The sequence below is a fragment of the Pelophylax lessonae genome (genome assembly GCF_965119305.1).
Source record: "Pelophylax lessonae genome assembly, chromosome: 1".
NCBI classification, from domain to species: domain Eukaryota; kingdom Metazoa; phylum Chordata; class Amphibia; order Anura; family Ranidae; genus Pelophylax; species Pelophylax lessonae.
Window position 1 is genome coordinate 79251810 of NC_138768.1, and position 18790 is coordinate 79270599.

At 43.3% G+C, this 18790-nt stretch overlaps 1 protein-coding gene across 1 annotated transcript in view; it reads right to left on the minus strand.

Moving 5' to 3' along the window:
• The window catches only part of CPLANE1 (ciliogenesis and planar polarity effector complex subunit 1), a 383258-nt gene that overhangs the window by 313964 nt on the left and 50504 nt on the right, over positions 1–18790 (minus strand). The window contains exons 6-12 of the mRNA XM_082255738.1: positions 16433–16539; positions 15935–16091; positions 15728–15831; positions 14691–14873; positions 10863–11118; positions 3277–3429; positions 239–978 (exon numbers count right to left, since the gene is read on the minus strand). Coding sequence (XP_082111864.1) covers positions 239–978; positions 3277–3429; positions 10863–11118; positions 14691–14873; positions 15728–15831; positions 15935–16091; positions 16433–16539 — 1700 coding nt within the window. The remainder of the gene's footprint in view (positions 1–238; positions 979–3276; positions 3430–10862; positions 11119–14690; positions 14874–15727; positions 15832–15934; positions 16092–16432; positions 16540–18790) is intronic.

An 18790-nucleotide genomic window follows, 5' to 3' on the forward strand; every position in this document is an offset into this window, starting at 1 on the left:
TAACCATACTTTCTCTTATCTGCAAAATGTATCAGCATTGTTTTGCTTTCCAACAACCCCATTTCCCTGCTTCTATGACTGGTTTACTGTCCCAGATGCCTGCTCAAAGCATGACATCATATCAAAGGCAGTAGGTTGCAGGGAAACATCTTTAGAAGCCATTAGATATATTATACTAGAAGTTTTGCCTTGGAATTAGATGTTTCACAGCAAAAAGATATGTTGCATTTTTCAGTACCTTTTTTCTGACATTCTGCTGTAAGTCACTGAATTTGGAGGTTCCTTAAAAACATTGCATGTCGATGAGCCTTTGAAGGGCTGTATTAGTGCTTCAAATATAGGGATCTTCACAATGTCAAGATGTGCTACATCACCCTTAGAAAAACAAGCAGGGACAGACTCAAAATGTAAGCCGTAAATTGTGGCCAGGTTTTGGGAAACCATCTTTAACCAATAAAAACCTTCCACCAGACTCTTCGAGTAAAGCTGACCTTGCTGAACAAGGATCAACTTGATGACCTCTGAAGACAGTTTTATCATATGTCCAAAGGTTTGCCGCGGCAATACATCCCAGTGTAGAGCAGTAAGACACTGATGTAAAACACTAAAGTAAGAAGCCCACAGTGTATCTCCTTTTCCTGAAGCCTTAGGGGGTTTATCTGATTTTAACGTAGGACACTTTGGACTCTGAAGAAGAGACAGGAAATGAGTCAAGCACCCCACAGTGTACTGTAACAGACGGTCTAATTCTGCTATATTTCTCATGGTCACTCCGGTGGTCCATGCTGTTAATAAAGTTTTCCTGATCTGCAGCAGTTCATGAAGCATATCGCTCTTTACCATGCTGTGGTCACTGGCATGGATGGTATCAAACATGGAAGCAAATTCCAGCCTGCCCTGCTCAGCTCTGCCAAATGTACTGTCTGATGGAGCCATGTATTTCAAATGTTCCTGATCATCTGACTCCTCATCGTCATCCTAAAGACAAAGAAAAACAAGTGAAGTGATCAAAACTATAATCCAGAAAGACTTCTCAAGCGAACCTTGAAAAGATTTCTCCACAACTGTTACTGCTTAAAGAAGAAATAAAGCTTCCTCTGTAACTTGTACCTATAGGTAAGCCTATAATAAGGCTTACCTATAGGTACTGTAAATATCTCCTAAACTTGTATCGTTTAGGAGATATTTACTTTGCCGTACCTTCAGAGCCCTGTGCCGTAAACGGTGGCTCCCGTGTGCATGCGCCGGTGTGACATAATCGCGGCTCCAGCCAATCGGATTGTCGGAGGATGCGAATCCGGAAGGAAGACGGGTTAACATGTCGGCCGTGTAAGTGTTGTGTGGACGGCGCTGCCGGGGCTTCGTTTAAGGAAAGTATTTCATAATGAGTTAGTATGCAATGCATACTAGCTCATTTTGCCTTTGCCTTTCAGGTTTTTATTTTGTTAATATTTTTTATTTTTTTGAGAGTTTTTTTAACCTCTTTAAAGAGAAACAATTACTTTTGGCCAAATTTTAGTTTACTTTTTTGGAAAATTTTAAATTTGTTTATAATTTAAAATCTTTATATCGCATTTATACTTTCTGGCAAGCTGGGTTTTTCCATTAGTTAAAAATCATATTAATTTTGAAAATATTAAATACAGGTCTACAGATTCATTAGGAAGTACCTGTCCTTGTTTCCTCAAAAAATGCTGAATGATTGTAAAGATAATATCTTCTTTACTTGCTCCAATCTAGTCAGTCAGTTCCTCCTAGAAACCTGATTTGTGGGCATTCCTATTATTTAGAACTGACAGCATTCACTATTGTCAATGTAGTAGCACTGTGGGCAGTCTACTGTGTACTAGTCTCAATGCAGAAAGGGTGGAGAGCACTGACACACTCTCTCTAACTGCCATGCTCCCTTCTGCTTGTGCTGAGACAACGCTGGTTCTCTCCGACAAATGTCTGGTGCCCAGGACCAGCACTGTCAATCAGCTCTAATTATTTATTCTTCTCATTCGGAAAAGCATGGCTAAACAGTAGTGGAAGTGGGGAGTTGGAACTGTTAACCACCCTGGCTCTGAATCTACTGCAAGAATTGAAACGGGACAAAGTGCTTCATGTACTTTGTGCCATGGAAGACAGCTCATAGAAAGCACATGGGTTAGTCCTCTTTTTAAGACATTATGTGCTTCCTGTGACTGTTTTAGGTCTTGGTTTACAACTGGGATGGGTGTGGAAATCTTGAGGGGAGAGTCCCTAAGACACATAAGATATAAAATAATTAAAATCCTGCCTTTTACCACAATCTGAAATGTAAGGTTTGGTTGGACCAACCATTAAAGCAATTTAATTCCTTTATATTATTAATGGGTCTATGTTAACCAGTTCTCGTCCGCCCTATAGCAGTTTTACTGCTACAAGGCCGCAGCTGTGCGCTGGATCACATTTATTGAACATGATCCCGCACTTCTAAGTAAACAAGGCAGATTGCTGTTCTGACAGGAGGGAAGGCATTGATCTTGTGTCTCTGCAAAGTAGGGACTAGGATCCATGTCTTCCCCTAGTAAAAGCACCTCCCACAGTTTAGAAAAACACTGGTCAGGCATACAGTTAACCCTTTAATTACCCCTGATGTTAACCCCTTCCCAGCCAGTGTCATTAGTACAGTGACAGTGCATGTTGTTAGCACTGATCACTGTATTAGTGTCACTGGTTCCCAAAAAGTGTCAGTTAGTGTCAGAACTTACACCGCAATATCGCAGTCCATGTATAAGCCGCTAATCCCCACCATTACTAGTAAAAAAATAAATAAAAATATCCCATAGTTTGTAGATGCTATAACTTTTGCGCAAACCAACCAATATACACTTATTGGGATTTCTTTTTACCAAGAATATGTAGCAGAATACCTATTGGCCTACATTTTTTGAATAAGCTCGGTTTTTTCAATTTTTTTTTTTTTTTTATAGCAGAAAGTAAAAAATTGTGTTTTTTTTTATTCAAAACGGTCATTTTTTTATATAGCACAAAAATTAAGAAAGCAGAGGTGCTTAAATACCGCCAAAAGAAAGCTCTATTTGTGGGGAAAAAAAAGGGACATACATTTTATTTGTGTACAGTGTCGTATGACCACGCAATTATTGGTTAAAGTAACGCAGTGCCGTATCACGAAAAATGGCCTGGTCATGAAGGGGGGTAAATCTACCGGAGATCAACTGGTCAAAAAAGGTACAGCATGCATCCTTTACAAAAAAAAAAATAAAAAAATTAGAACATGCATTTGAATACCTGGATTATCCTCTCCAGATGACCACAGATTTCCTCCTCGTCTTGCAGAAAGCTTGGCACTGTAGAAAGCACTGATGGAGGTTTATCAGCATCTTTAGATAAAGTGGCTTTCAGAGAAGACAGGGACCTCAGTTTAATCCCATTTTTCTTTGGCTGGAAAATTTAAATCACAGTATTTTAAAAGAAGTTAGGCAACTACTAAACAAGAACATTTGTTTAAATCCATTGTAGCAATACTGCAAGGTAAATAAAATCAATTTTATTGTTCCATATACAGTTGTTGGTTGCTGCATGACCACAGGTTAGGTGTTCAAAATGGGGCTGGACACTGTGGCCCAAGACAGCTATGAATGTGACCCAACACAAAACCATAAACTTACCTAAAAATGTTGATTTTGTTTTTGCAATAAGCGTTTACGCTTAAACACAGGCGGCTGAAGAAAAATTTGACAGTGACTTTTAAAAGTCTTCCCAAAGAAAATATCTCACTCTTCACAATCGCACCTTATTCATGTCATCCGTTTTTGGCAGCACTTAAATTTATGAGCAACGATTTTCAAGGATGAAGCACACAAAGGGCAAAATTAAACCAAAATATCTGATGAGCACCTTGAGAATTCCTTGAGAATTGCTACTACATCAACCTAACCAGATATTGGATGCGTTACTTTATCAAATGTATCAGGAGGGGGCATGGTCTCGGCATGGCCATGTGAAGACGTGCTCTGGTAAAGCTCCTGACCCGCGGCTCCTTTACAGCCATATCCGCCGCGATGACCCAGCTTTTTCTTTGCTTCTCACGCTCCTCTCTCACATCCAACCTGCAGAGAATCTTCACCGACTGCTTTGAACCTCATGGAATGTTTTTTAAAGCCGATGCAGCCAATGGAATCCACACCAGACCCTGCTAAGATGGTGCTGGCGCTCCTAGCACCTCCCATCCAGCATCTAGTCACTGTTACAGCAGGGCAAAGGGGTCCACAGGAAGATGATCATCAAATGCCCCCATTCACACCACCGAGTGACCTTTCCCCCTGCTTGCCTAGATCCCTGTCCCCAACATCCGAAAGGGAGATATGAACACACAATATCTTTATGAAGCTAAGGCTTAGGACAAGAGGAAGGCAACACAATGTCTTTATTTAAATGAAACCAGAGACGACTTTAGGAAGGAACGACTGGCATGGATGAAGCACCATTTTGCCTCTGTGAACCACCAGACAGGGTGAACGACAATGCAGATAACTCAGACACCCGGCGCGCAGAAGTAATAGCCACCAAGAAGACTACCTTCTGTGACAGAGTAAGCAGAGAAACCTCATGATTATTTTCAAAAGGAGGTTTCTGAAGAACCGACAGCACCAAATTGAGGTGCCACGGAGGTAACAGACCTCACCGGGGGAGCCAGGTGGGGGACCCCCTGAACAAAGGTGTGAACCATGGAATTCGTGGCCAACGGGCGCTGAAAGAATAATCACCAGGCCTGAAATCTGGCCTTTGATGGTACCCAAAGCCAAACGCTGATTTACACCTCTTTGGAGAAACTCCAAAACACGGGACACCAAAAAGAACCGGAGACCCCCTGAAACTCACACCAGGCAATGTACGCCCTCCAGACACGATGATAAATCTTCCTAGAAGTAAATTTTCTAGCTTTTAACGGCTAAGGAATCACAGATGTAGACATCCCTCTATCCTTTAGCACCTGGCTTTCAACAGTCAAGCCATTAAAGCCAGCAACTATAAAGCAGGATAGAAGAACAGTCCTTGAGCTAACAGATCTTCTCTGAGAGGGAGTCTCCAAGGGACAACGGCGACCAGCCGTAAAAGGTCTGAATACCAGGACCTGCGAGGCCAGTCCGGAGCCATCCACTAGGATGACCGGAATCCCTTCTGCCTCGATTCTTGGCAGGAGGCTTGGCAGAAGAGTTATCGGGGGACATGCGTACATCAGACAATACTGGCTCAAAGGAGTCACCAGTGCGTCTGTGGCATTGGCCAGAGGATCCCGAGACCTTGCTTAAAACCTCCTGCACTTTCCTGTTGAGATGAGAGGCCAACAGGTCGACATCAGGAGTCCCCCACCGGAGACACAGTCGATGAAACACCTCCCGGTGGAAAGACCATTCTCCATGATCCAACGTCTGCCGAATGAGGTAGCCTGGAGTAATTTTCTACCCCTGGAATATGCACAGCAGAGATGGCTGAAACACATCATTCTGCCCACCTTAGAATTCCGGCTACTTCCCGAGCCACAAATACATTTTTGTTGCCCCCATGATGATTGACATATCCCATGGCCGTGGCAATGTCCGATTTAATCCTTACCGGGTGCCCCTGCAAACGAACTGTCTATTGGGTCAGGCAAAGCCTGATCACCCAAATTTCCAGGATATTGATCAGCAGGCTGGACTCCTTCAGAGTCCAAACCCCCTGAGCACAATTCATGTCCAAGACACCTCCTCACCCGGACAGGCTGGCATCCGTGGTGACCACCGTCCAGTACAGGGGAGAAAGGATTTTCTCTATCAATGCGCCAGAGAGCGTAGCCACCAGATCAGGGATCACCTCGTACCCCGGCTCAACAGGATCATATTGTCTAGTGACTGTGGGTTTTTGTTTCATTTGGCTAGAATCTCCTTTTGTAGAGATCTGGTATGTAACTGAGCAAACGGAACCGCCTCGAAGGTGGAGACTATCTGGCCCATACAAGTCCTGAGAGATGATCCCCGGCTGAACAACAGGAGCCGTATCGCATCCTACAACTTCTGGAGTTTAACCTCCAGAAGAAACACCCAGGCTGAGACCATGTCCAGGGTCAGGCCCAGATAGTCCAGCTAGGTGGATGGAACCAGAGCCGATTTTTGGAAATTCGCACCAAAATGTCCAGACTGTCTTTTACGGCATTCTGAGACTCTGCTCGCAAAAGGAGGTCGTCCAAGTACCCCAGTACCACAATCCCCTTCTGCCTTAGCAATGCTAACAGCGGGGCCAAAACTTTTGTAAACACCCGAGGAGCTGAGGCGAGACCAAAAGGTAATGCCACAAATGGGTAGTGCTTCTTGCCCACTGCAAAGCGAAGGAAACGCTCATGCCCGACATATATTGGGTAAGGAAGGTAAGCGTCTTTGATATCGATAGAGGCCAGGAAATCCCTTCGATGGAGAAATGCCATTACTGTGTGAATGGACTCCATTCAAAACTTCTGAACCCGAACAAAGCGGTTCAAGGCCTTGAGGTCCAGAATTGGACGGACATTGCCTTCCTTTCCTGGGAACAGTAAATAGGTTTGAATAAAACCCCTGAAAGCATTCCAATTCCAGAACCAGTCCAATGACCCCCTGTAAAAGGAAATCCTGTATCGCCCCAAGAAGACCTGGTAGTCGATCTGGGGCCGAACGCAGGATGGAAGGGAAGAACCTTGCCGGAGGCAAGGACAGAAACTCAATCTTGCAACCGGACCAAATCAATTTGCGGACCCATTTGTCTTGAATCAAGGAGGTCCACAGAACCGGAAAGAAGCGAAGATGTCCTCTCACCCCAGATACGGATGAGGGTGCCCCTTCAGGCAGAGGTGGGCTTGTCTGCGGTTCCCGAGGAAACCCGCTGTCGACTTACCAGGCCAGGGCTTCTTGGAACCCCCTGCAAGGTTACGGGTGGATTTTGATCCCAGGTCCTCAGATCCCGAGGGACGAAAGTACCGCTTATGGGCTGAGAAGAAAGGACCACATTTGTGACAAGACTCTTTGCTCTGGTAGTCTGTGGAAGCAGAGTACTCTTATCGCCAGTGAAATCCTTAAAGATCTCTTCCATGGAAGCTCCCAAAAAGCGGTCTCCTACAAAAGGGAGATCAGTCATTACTTTCTTGGAAGCCTGGTCCGCAGAACAAAATTTCAGCCATATCATGTGGCGAAGAGTTACCGCTGTCACGGACACCCTGCAGGATAAAGGGGGCCGCATCCGAGGCATCAAAGATATACTGCAACCCCTGGACCAACTGGTCCGCCAGCTCCGCCAGGTAAGGAGAAGACTGTCCCCCTTCCAAATCCTGGCCCAGGAGCTTAGCCCATTCCGTTAAAGTCTGAGAAACCAAGGTTATGGCAAAAAACGGTCGCAGAATGGAACCGGCCATGGTAAAAAGGTATCGAACCATCGATTCAGCTCTTGTCAAAAGGGTCCATAAAAAAACAGAGTCCTCCACCGGGAGAAGGGTGGCTTTATTCAACCTGGAAACCTGTGAGTCCAACACTGATGGTACTGTCAGTTTCTTTAGCAGGGACTCTGCAAAAGGATACCTTCTAGCCAAGCGCCTGGGGACCCCGACCGTGCATTTGGGGGAACCCCACTGACTCGTCACAATGTTGTCGAAATAGACAGGAAAGGGAAACACATTTGCTGCTTTGGAGGCTCTGCGGGTACCAAATTGCACCTGCGTAGCCGACGCAACAGTAGTTGCGTCCTCCAATTTCTAAGTTTCCCGCACTGATACAATCAGCCTATCCACTAGCGCTTTTTCATGCGCAGCTGTAGTGGAAGAGGAATCATCCTCACTATCAGAGCACTCAGGGTACGTAAACGCAGACCTAGTGGGGTGACTCGCGTCTACGGCGGCCAAATCAACCCCAGAATCTGAGGAGACAGAGGATGCAGATAAAGGCGGAGGAAGCTTTTTGCTCGTCCTATTTTGGAAGGCCATATTTACTTTGGACACCAGTGGCTGCAGGACCGCTGTCATAGCAGACAAAGCGGACTGGGACCCGTGGGCCCCGCAGCATCTGAGAGGGAGGTCAGGTGGTGACACGTGCTCCAGGGACTCCATGGGTTAACCTGGGGACCACCGCTAACCCCCCTGGCCCCCAGCACCCGCTCGACACTCCCAAACCGAAAAACCGGCAGTGCTCCAACTTATCAATAAATTCACAGATATTTCCTTACAAAATAACCCAACTGCAATGTTGCTTCATCTCCCACCAATGTCAAAGAAACGATACCACAAATCTTTACTTAAACATTTGTTAAATGCAGCACATGCTTACATCCCCGTTATGTGGAAACAACAGTCTGCCCCAACAGTCGCACAATAGCTCACTAGGGTGAACTAAATTGAGTAACTAGAGGACCTCACCTCGGCCCTTCGGGACAAAACGGAGGAACATAAGACCAGGTGGTTCTCTTGGAATCGCTTTCGCTTCTCGGATGAATACCTGAACTACGTTCATTCCACGTAGTAGTTTGATACCTGCTTTTTGATAGGCCACAGGCTGGACTTATTTTTTTAAGGCTCCCGAAGTAGTGACCTCCCTTCCCCTCCCAGCTTTTTTTTTTTTCTTTCTTTTCTTCCCTCTTCTTCCCTTTACTAATTTCTCTCTCATTTATCTTTTCTCTATCTTCTATCTGTATTAAAATATTACTGGATACGCACGGAAACAGACACACACAGTTATATCTGACGATTATACTTTCCATATATACTATGCTCTGAGACTTTTTCAGGAATAACTTCCAACTTAGAGACATACTTTATTTTTTCGTAGACCTTACTGTTTACTTTTAATGTATATCCTTACCATATTTAGCTAGAATTATTTCTATTCCTTACAGTGGACATTTCCAGAAACGGTTTTTACACATGGTACGCAAAATTGTTGGATTCAATACTGAGTCATGCACTCTTTTATGTGTTGCATATCCTCTAAATAAAAGATTAAAAAAAAAAATCAAATGTATCAGAATGACGTGTCAGATTTGGCCTTTAGTTTCTTCACTTGTTTGTGTCATACCAGTACAAACAAAAGAAATAAACATGAGAATGCTTAAACATTTGTAATTGCAACAATTTTCTTGGCGAAGTGGTGCATTATCTGACAGAAATATAGGGGTGACAATATTTTTGGCCATGACTACAAACTTTCTGCATATTTCATCTAGGACAGTTATACAGACAAAGGCGTCAGAACTCCAGATCTGCAAGAATTTAGGGTCAGTAAAAACAACAAAATCAACAGTATAGTTGGCCTGGAGTTCAGAGCAGTCAGGAACCTAGCATTTTTTAAAAGAGGTCAACAAAAAATGTCTCTCTAATCCAGGGGTGGGGAACCTACAGTTCGGGGGCCGTATGCGGCCCCCAAATTCATCTGGTCCGGCCCCCCATGCAGCTGAGTCTGTGTCTCTCAGCTGATCTGTCAGAACGGAGCCGATGCTTCCTGTATAGTTCCTGCTCTGTTATGACAGTCTGAGTGAGTCACAGGCAGAGTGTTATCAAATGCACTCCGCCTGTGACCAATACAGGAAACATCACCTCTTCCAGCCAGAGCCAGCAGTACCAGCCAGAGCCAGTATTACCAGCCAGAACCAGCAGTATCAGCCAGAGCCAGCAGTACTCATAGCAGTACCAGCCAGAGCCAGCAGTACTCACAGCAGTACCAGCCAGAACCAGCAGTACACACAGCAGTACCAGCCAGAGTCAGCAGTACCTACAGCAGTAACAGACAGCAGTACCTACAGCACAGTACCACCCAGCAGTACCCACAGCAATACCAGCCAGCAGTACCAGCTTGAGCCAGCAGTACCCACAGCAGAACCTGCCTGAGCCAGCAGTACCCACAGCACAGTACCAGCCATCAGTACCAGCCTGAGCCAGCAGTACCCACAGCAGTACCAGCCAGCAGTACCTACAGCACAGTACCAGCCTGAGTCAGCAGTACCCACAGCAGTACCAGCCTGAGCCAGCAGTATCCACAGCAGTATCAGCCAGCAGTACCCACAAGCCTGAGCCAGCAGTATCAGCCAGCAGTACTCACAGCACAGTACAAGCCAGCAGTACCAGCCTGAGCCAGCAGTACCCACAGCAGTACCAGCCAGCTGTACCCACCAGCAGTACCAGCCAGCTGTACCCACCAGCAGTACCCGCCAGCAGTTCTTTTCAAAACTTACCACCACAAAAAAGTCGACTGTGCTCCAGACTGACCGACACAAACCTGGAAAACCTGTTGCGAGTACCAACATCATCAATACCAGCTAACATCACACACCTCACTAAAGAGAAGCAGTTGCAGCCATCACATTAGGGGTGAGTTAATTAAATGTTTGACCAAATATAACAGGCTAATTTTTAAGGTGATCATTTTGTAAGGCCCCCGAATGATTTTATAAATACCCAAATGGCCCTTGGCAGAAAAAAGGTTCCCCACCCCTGCTCTAATCTAAATAAAAGCAGTGGTTTAGCAGCTATCATGCCTGTTCTTCAGCACAAGCATCCTCAATTCAAATCCTACCCACGACTTGTTCTTCTTGTGTTACTATGGGTTTTTCCAGGTACTCAGCTTTCTTCTTAAACTTCAAAGACATGGAGGTTAATTGGCTCCTGCATAAAATTTGCCCTAGTATGTATGTATGTATGTATGTATGTATGTATGAGAGATAGGCACCTCAGATTGTACGCTTTCTGAGGGCAGGGACTGAATGTATAAAATGTAGAGCGCTGCAAAAATTGTCAGCACTATAGAATGTCTTTAATAAATAAATAGTATTTACAGTAACTCTTTAATAACATTACTGCATTACTTCTTCCATGACACATCTCTCACCTTTCCTAGCTGCAGGCTCCGTCGTACATTCTCCAGCCTCTGGGCAGAGTCTAACAGTAAAGACTTCATGAAATGATAAGGAGACATATATTGTGCAAAACGGAGGGCAGTCACCATATAACCATCAGAGACAACGAGGTAATGCAGGCGAGGGTGACACGTGACAGAAAACCTCTGCCTCATTAGATCATCTTGAGATGCCACAGAACCAAGAGAGTCATTGGAATTATGGCTTTCCTGGAGGGGGACAGGCGGTCTGCAAAACAAGAAATGGAAACACTAAACAGGTTAAACTATATTATATTTATTGCCATTTGCTTTTCCTAAAGCGAGGCTTTAAAACTGGATTTTTGTCTTACCGTAAAATCCTTTTCTCTGAGTTTCACTGACGGACACAGCTCCATGTCTTCTATACCATTGGGCTTTTGCTGCTCTCTCTTCAGGAATAGGCTAGGCAAAAACAATTTTGGCTACGCCCCTGAGGCAGTCCCAGGGGGTATACCATCACGTCAGTTTGTAACAAGCAGTGTCAGAAGAATATATAACACAATCCAACCGAGGGGTGGGTGCTGTGTCTGTCAGTGAACCTCAGAGAAAAGGATTTTACGGTAAGACTAAAATCCAGTTTTCTCTTTTGTTCACTGACGGACACAGCTCCATGTCTTTAAGACCATTGGGATGTCCCAAAGCAGTGTCAACATGAGGAGTGGGAAAAACACAGCAAGAGATATAATTCCCAACAAGGCTAAACATAGCCAACCAGGTAAAACAGGACCTCAACCAGGAACAACTGGAGCTCACAACCAGGAAAAAATGACACCATCAAGAGGCGGGAGCCTCAGCAACCGCAGCCTGCAAAACTTTGCGGCCGAACACCGCATCGAAGATGCAAGTACATACACCTTATAAAATTTTGTGAATGTGTGTACAGACGACCACATAGCCGCCTTGCACACCTGAACCACTGACCCTGATGACGAAAGGCATAGGAGGCACTAAGTGCCCTCGTAGAATGCACCTTGACAGGGAAAGGAGGAACTTGACCCTTAATGGAATAGGCCTGCACCATCATCTGCCTGATCCACCTGGAAATGGTCACAGCAGATGCGGTTTGCCCCTTACGAGGTCCATCTGTAAGAACAAACAAACAAAGAATCGGATTCCCGAATCAGTTCACCAAACAGGTAAACCCGAATCACCCTGACCACATCAATGTAAAGCAATTTCCTTAGGATGTTTCAGCTTATGACATAAAGACGGTAACACAATATCTTCATTCAAATGAAACCCTGAGATAACCTTAGGAAGGAATGCCCGACAGGATCTTAACACCCCTTTGTCCCTATGAATCACCAGGTAAGGTGACCGACAGGACAATGTAGCCAACTCCAACACCCTACATGCAGAAGTAATAGCGACTAGAAAGGCCAACTTTCGTGACAGAGTGAGAAGAGGGAGTTCACAAATGTTTTCACATGGAGGCTTTTGAAGCACCGACAGTACCAAATAGAGATCCCATGGAGGTACCAGGGATCGCACTGGAAGAGCCAGATGACAAACTCCCTGAACAAAAGTGTGAGCAAAGGTCTTCGCAGCCAACGGTCTTTGGAAAAATATGGCCAAAGCGGAAATCTAGCTCTTGATGGTGCTCAGAGTCAAACGTTGGTCTACACCTAGTTGCAGAAACTCCAACAGGCGAGATACAGAAAAGGAACGGGGAGAAACCCCCTGGGAATCACACCAAGTAATGTACACCTTCCAAACTCTATGATAAACTTTCCTGGAAGTACATTTCCTAGCTTTTATCAATGTAGGAATCACTGACTCTGACAACCCTCTGTCCTTCAACACCTGGCTTTCATTAGCCAAGCAGTTAAAGCCAGTGACTATAAAACATATATATATATATATATATATATATATATATATATATATACTGCCTGGCCGGAAAAAAAAAAAAGTCGCCAGCATAAAAAAGGTCACGTGCTAATATTTAGTTGACTTTGATTACAACACGCATTATTTCTTTCTATAAGCTTCTGCAATGTCACAAGATTTATTTCCATCCAGTTTTGCATTCATTTTTCACCAAGATCTTGTATTGATGATGGGAGAGACGGACCACTGCACAAAGCCTTCCCCAGCACATCCCAAAGATTCTCAATGGGGGCGAGTTCTGGACTCTGTGGTGGCCAATCCATGTGCTGAAAATGTGGTCTCATACTCCCTGAACCACTCTTTCACAATTTAAGCCAGATGAATCCTCGCATCGTCATCTTGGAATAAGCCTGTGCCATCAGGCTGTATGTACCAAGTTGATTGATCAATCAATTTGGGTACAACTAGCCTGCCGTATTTTCTTGCGATTATCTATATACGTTATACTATAGCAGTCACTAGCGATAATCACTGTCTTCTCCTGGTGGGCCCCCCTACCCCACCGGAAGCAGACAATGGTTCGGCAGGAGGGATTGCCCTGTCAGCACTGTCTGTGTTCATGGAGAAATCTTGCAAATTTCTTTCCTGCAACCCTGGTTTATTTGTAAAACAACAAAAGTGTGTGTATGAAGGTATATATACCTGATTAGGGCATAGGATCATATGCACACATGATTGCTATGTAAACCACGGTTTTGCCCTAATCCTAAACAGTTAACCTTTCAGATTAGAAATAATGGTGGCACAAGGCATGCAAAATTTAAAGTCATGTCATACTGCACTGTATCAAGAATCAATGACTTCATACTTACATTATAACGTAACATTATGTCATGAGGACAGAACATGTAAGAGAAGGAAGCTAGAATGAGAAAATGAGGAAAGAAGAATAAATGAAGAGAGACACAGAAAACTACACAGAAAAATAGAGAAGAACGGATTACGTGGAATAAATAGATAGAGTAAAGCTAAAAGTGCGATGAAAAAGAAATGAAAACTTATATTTGAAAATCAAGATCATGGATTTTGGATGTGTTGTAGTTGTTTTCTTCCCTGCTGCACAAAATCAAAATCAAGCAAATTTTTTTTTTAGAAGTGAGTTATTAAACCCTTTCTTCACCAGACTAAAGTCTAAAGTCCCAAAACATTTTTTAGAAGTCAAGGACCCTATAGAATGAATTATGTAGATGGAATTTATGTTGCACGATATATGTACAATGCGTTATCAAATCTATATTTTTAATTAAATTCATCTTCCAATAATCAATAATCTAATAAGTATGAGGAAATCCAGTAAATGTTTACCACATATGTTAAGCCTAAAATCTGCATGCACCCGCAAAGCAGAAACATATTACAATATCCATGATTGTCAAAAGACAACACTTTTATAACATTTACAGCTCACTAATTCAGAGTTAACCATCAATGATGGATCTAGATGAATTCCTCCTACTTCCACATGCACAGTGATACATACCTGTGTTTTATAATCAGCATTTACAGACGTATATGCATCCTAGGTGAACATATATACAGTACATGGGTCCTCTTTAATACTTATTTTAATATCATTTAATATTTAACACTTTATATTTGTCTTTTCACTTAATTTATATCACAAGGGATCTGACAAGAATCCTATCAGACAGTAAATTGACAGTGAAAAAAAGGACAGAGTTTATATATAAAAAAGGTCAAGGACAGATTTAGAATATATTATACAAATGTCATCATGGGTGGCTCTAACTGCGAGAAGGCAGACTTATTTACTGAAGGATGCAAAGACAGATTTCTTTTTCTTACTGCCCATATCAACCAACTGCTTTCTTCCACAAGGAAACAGAACTGATACTGAAAGGTGAATCAACACATTTTATGTGCAATTACCTGTATGTGATTAAAGGATGAAGAGGGATAAACTCGGCGGGTCCAAATTCAACACTACATCCAGATGTTGTCAGAGTCAGGAGCTCACCCAGTCGTGTTAATAACAGAAGGGACCCCCTCTTCAAAACACAGGCTAAAAACAGGCTGTCGGCTGTCCATGATAAGTCTGCTACCCAGTAAGACCTGAGAAGGAAAGGAAACCGGTTTATAAAACTTCCACAGAGAATTTACTGATTTCCCTTTTAGAGTATCTCACCAAAAATTACATTATTGTCGCAGGAGATGCTCAAAATCCGATTTGTATCTTAGTGCAAACTTCTGGGAAAACCAATGAGCCAATTGAACAAGCAAGAAATTGCAAATTACATTTCTGGGGGGGGGGGGGGGGGTTCTGTACAGAATGCCTTGAGAAGCCATAATGCATTGCATTTTATAAAAAATTACAGCGCTGTAGATTAAAAAGGAAAGGTAATTTTTATTAACATTCAATCACAATATGACTTGTGTCGCAATTGTATATGCTATGTTATTTATTTATATTATTACTTGCAAATTTATATTTTTCCCACGAAAGTTGAGTTACTCCTTAAATTGGTTTTATTACAGGAAATCAAAGGAGGATTTTATGTTTTTCCACCAAGCCTATATATGGAAAAACAAACAGTCATGTGATCTCAACTAGGAATGGATTGTAAATTGACATACTGACATGGAGAACTGTCTGTTCAGGAATGTTGAAACTACAGAACAGGAGAAAAGTACATAGAGGCCTTCAACAGTAAGTTTATTTTTTCTTGTTTAATTACATATAAAAAAGATGATGGTAAGTAGAACCTGGATAACTAAGTGACAATACACGGTAATGTCTATGGAAGCAGAGGATCCAAAAACAAAATTATCTCAAGGGAAGCAATAGTGATGACTGAGAAAAAAACATGGTAGATTTTCTGAGAATAAATTGTTCCACCCCACCCCAAAGATATTGGGGCAATAGTTATGTTAGGTCAATAGTACCATCACAAAGGATTTCCACCAACCTTAGGTATCTGGTTGGGATCTGCTGGTTTTTACTGCTACAGCCCTTCAAACTGCCACACACAGTGACAAAGTTCATGGTGTTTACAAAGACGACACAGGTTGCCTGCAAAAAAAAAAAAAAAAATCTTAAAAAGTAATTATGTATTTCCATCATTTTTTCCCCAGAACAGAAAATTTCTGATAGTATATTGGTATATTTACAGCACCTTAGGGTCTTTCTGATTTATTGCCAAGGCTTGGACAAAACCATCTTTGGAAAATGCAGTCACCAGAGCTCCCCTAGACTTGACTGGCTCACAGGTGGGGCAGATGGTATCCAGGGGACAATCCTGTTGTGCCCAATGAACGTTGAATGGGGACACACTAAAAAGATTAAGTACAATATACAGATTGACAAGGATTATGCCTTCATGCAAAACAGTGGTAAGCCAAGTATGTCTACACAGTACAGAAGTTATACACACCGTCACCTGGAAAATAAGGGAAGATCCCATCAGCTGGGACAAAGACAGCAAAAAACACTTCTCAACTGTACTAAAAAGTGTTTTTTTTGTTGTCTACTGTGACAGTAAATCTCCCCAATTGTCGGTGATTAGGATACTAATAAAAACAAAAGCATACACATGCACACACACTTATAAAAAATATTAACTCCACACAAGGAAATGTTTGATATCGTAGACCAAATATATAAAAAAGCGAACCTGCTGTACTTCTGATCACCTTCAAGCCATCGCAGAGAAAGGAATGTCATCCTGAGATTGGCTCCAGAGTAGAAGACAAATGTACACAAGCAGCTGTCTCCCAATACCTGCAAAGTCATAGAAGTAAGAAAACAACACAAAATTAAAGAACGAATCATTCATGACTTTTCCACAAGTATTACATACAGTACATTACAGTACATACTGTAGAACTCAAAATACCAATAGACATACTCTGCATACGCTGTCCAATGAAGGTTATCATTTAAACATGTTTTGAATCTATGCCTTGCAGATTGGGCAGTATATACTGCCAGGGCACCTAAAGAGATATTTCAGTTATAACTGGAGTGCAATAGCCTGAGCTGCCTGCTGACTTAAAATGGGCTGAGAGAGCTTCCAACCAAAATTTCTAGTTCCGTTCCTGCCCTTTAGTGCCGGTTCATATTTGTGCGATCACAGAGATCTGCTCCTAAAATTATATGCGATGTCTGTGCGGTGCAAATTCAGCCATACAGTTTGTATGGCTGAATTCGCACCACAATGTCACTGAACACGCACAGGACCCTTTTTTTGGTCCGCAGCAGAATCGGATCGCATGGTGGTTCACACTAGTGCGATCCGATTCTGTGCAAACTCTCAGATCACACTGCGATATGATCTGGGAGTGTCGTTAACTTTGAATTGACACCCCCAGCGTATCGCATATGGCAGTGTGAACTGCCTGTGCTGCGGATGCGATACGGGAACACGCTGTATATTCGCAGCGCTCCCGCATCGCATAAATGTGAACCGGCACTTATGGAGCAATGAAGCCCAATGCCAGTCAAAACTTTTTTTTTTCCCTGTGAAGGGGCTGGATCCCCTGTCAATTTGTTGTTGTCTTAGCTTCCCCTCAATTCCTCTCCAACTTGGGAATATCAAGCGAAATTCCAGGGAAAGGAAAAAGTTTTCTTAGGTCCAGGGGCTACAAAAAGCACTTCCTATGCGATCCTCTGCTACATCCAGGCTCAAAGACCTGTCCCTGCACTCTCTTCTCCCCTAGGGTCCAAAGCAGGTCTTCCGACATCACCAAGACCAACACAGAGCTAACTACTAGTGTGTAAGGCAGTAGAACACAGCGAAGCCTGGCATTATAGCATAGGAGCAGGCGAGTGTTTTGCACCCCCAGAAGAAAAAAAGATATTAACCACTTCGGCTCTTGAAGGTTGTACCCCCTTAATGAACAGTCAATATTTTGCGATTCGGCACTGCGTTACTTTAACAATTGCACGGTCGTGCGACGCTGTACTCAGATACAATTGATGTTCTTTTTTTTTCCCCACAAATAGAGCTTACTTTTGGTGGTATTTGATCACCTCTGCGGTTTTTAAATTTTGCGCTAAAAACAAAAAAAAGGCGACAATTTTGGGAAAAAAAAAATATATTTTTTACTTTTTGCTATAAAATATTCCCAATAAAAAAAATGTAAAAAAATCAATTCTTTTTTTTTTTTTTTTTTTTTTTAACAGTTTAGGCCAATTTGTATTCTGCTACATATTTTTGTTTAAAAAAATCCCAAAAAGTGTATTTTAATTGGTTTGCGCAAAAGGAGATAGATTTTTGGACTTTTATTTTTTGTTTGTTTTTATTAGTAATGGCGGTGATCAGCGATTTTTAGCGGGACTGCGACATTGCGGCGGACGAAATCTGACACTAAGTGACACTTTTTGGGGACCAGTGACATTAATACAGTAATCAGTGCTAAATAATATGCACTGTTACTGTAAAAATGACACTGGCAGCGAAGGGGTTAATACCGGGGGTGATCAAAGGGTTAAATGTATGCCTAAAATATGCTAACTTAGCTGAAACACACGATCTCTGTGTGCCTGTCTGACAGAAGAGCCGCCTGCTTTGTTTACATAGGCAGGCGGCTCTCCTGTCAGTTTCTGTGAAGATCGCAGGAGGGCTTGGCTCCCGCTGTGTCCCGTGTGCTGCCGAAAACCACGTGCACATAATCACGTAGATCTACGTGATTATTCACAGCCGAGCTGCCCTGTCCCAATCTGCCCAATCTGGGGTCCCCCACCGGTGCTCCTGGCCCCTCTGTCCTTCCGAGTGCCCCCACAGCAAGCAGCTTGCTATGGGGGAACCTGGGTCGAGCCGATGCTCTGTGTGTCCATTCAGACACGGAGCCACAGCTCGGCCTGGCCCCTCCTCTCTTCTTATTGGCTCACTGACTTTGATTGACAGCAGTGGGAGCCAATTGTGCTTGCTGCTGTGTCTCAGCCAATCAGGAGGGAGAGTCCCAGACAGTCGAGGCTCTCGTGCAACATCGCTGGATCAAGATGAGGCTTAGGTAAGTATTAGGGGGGC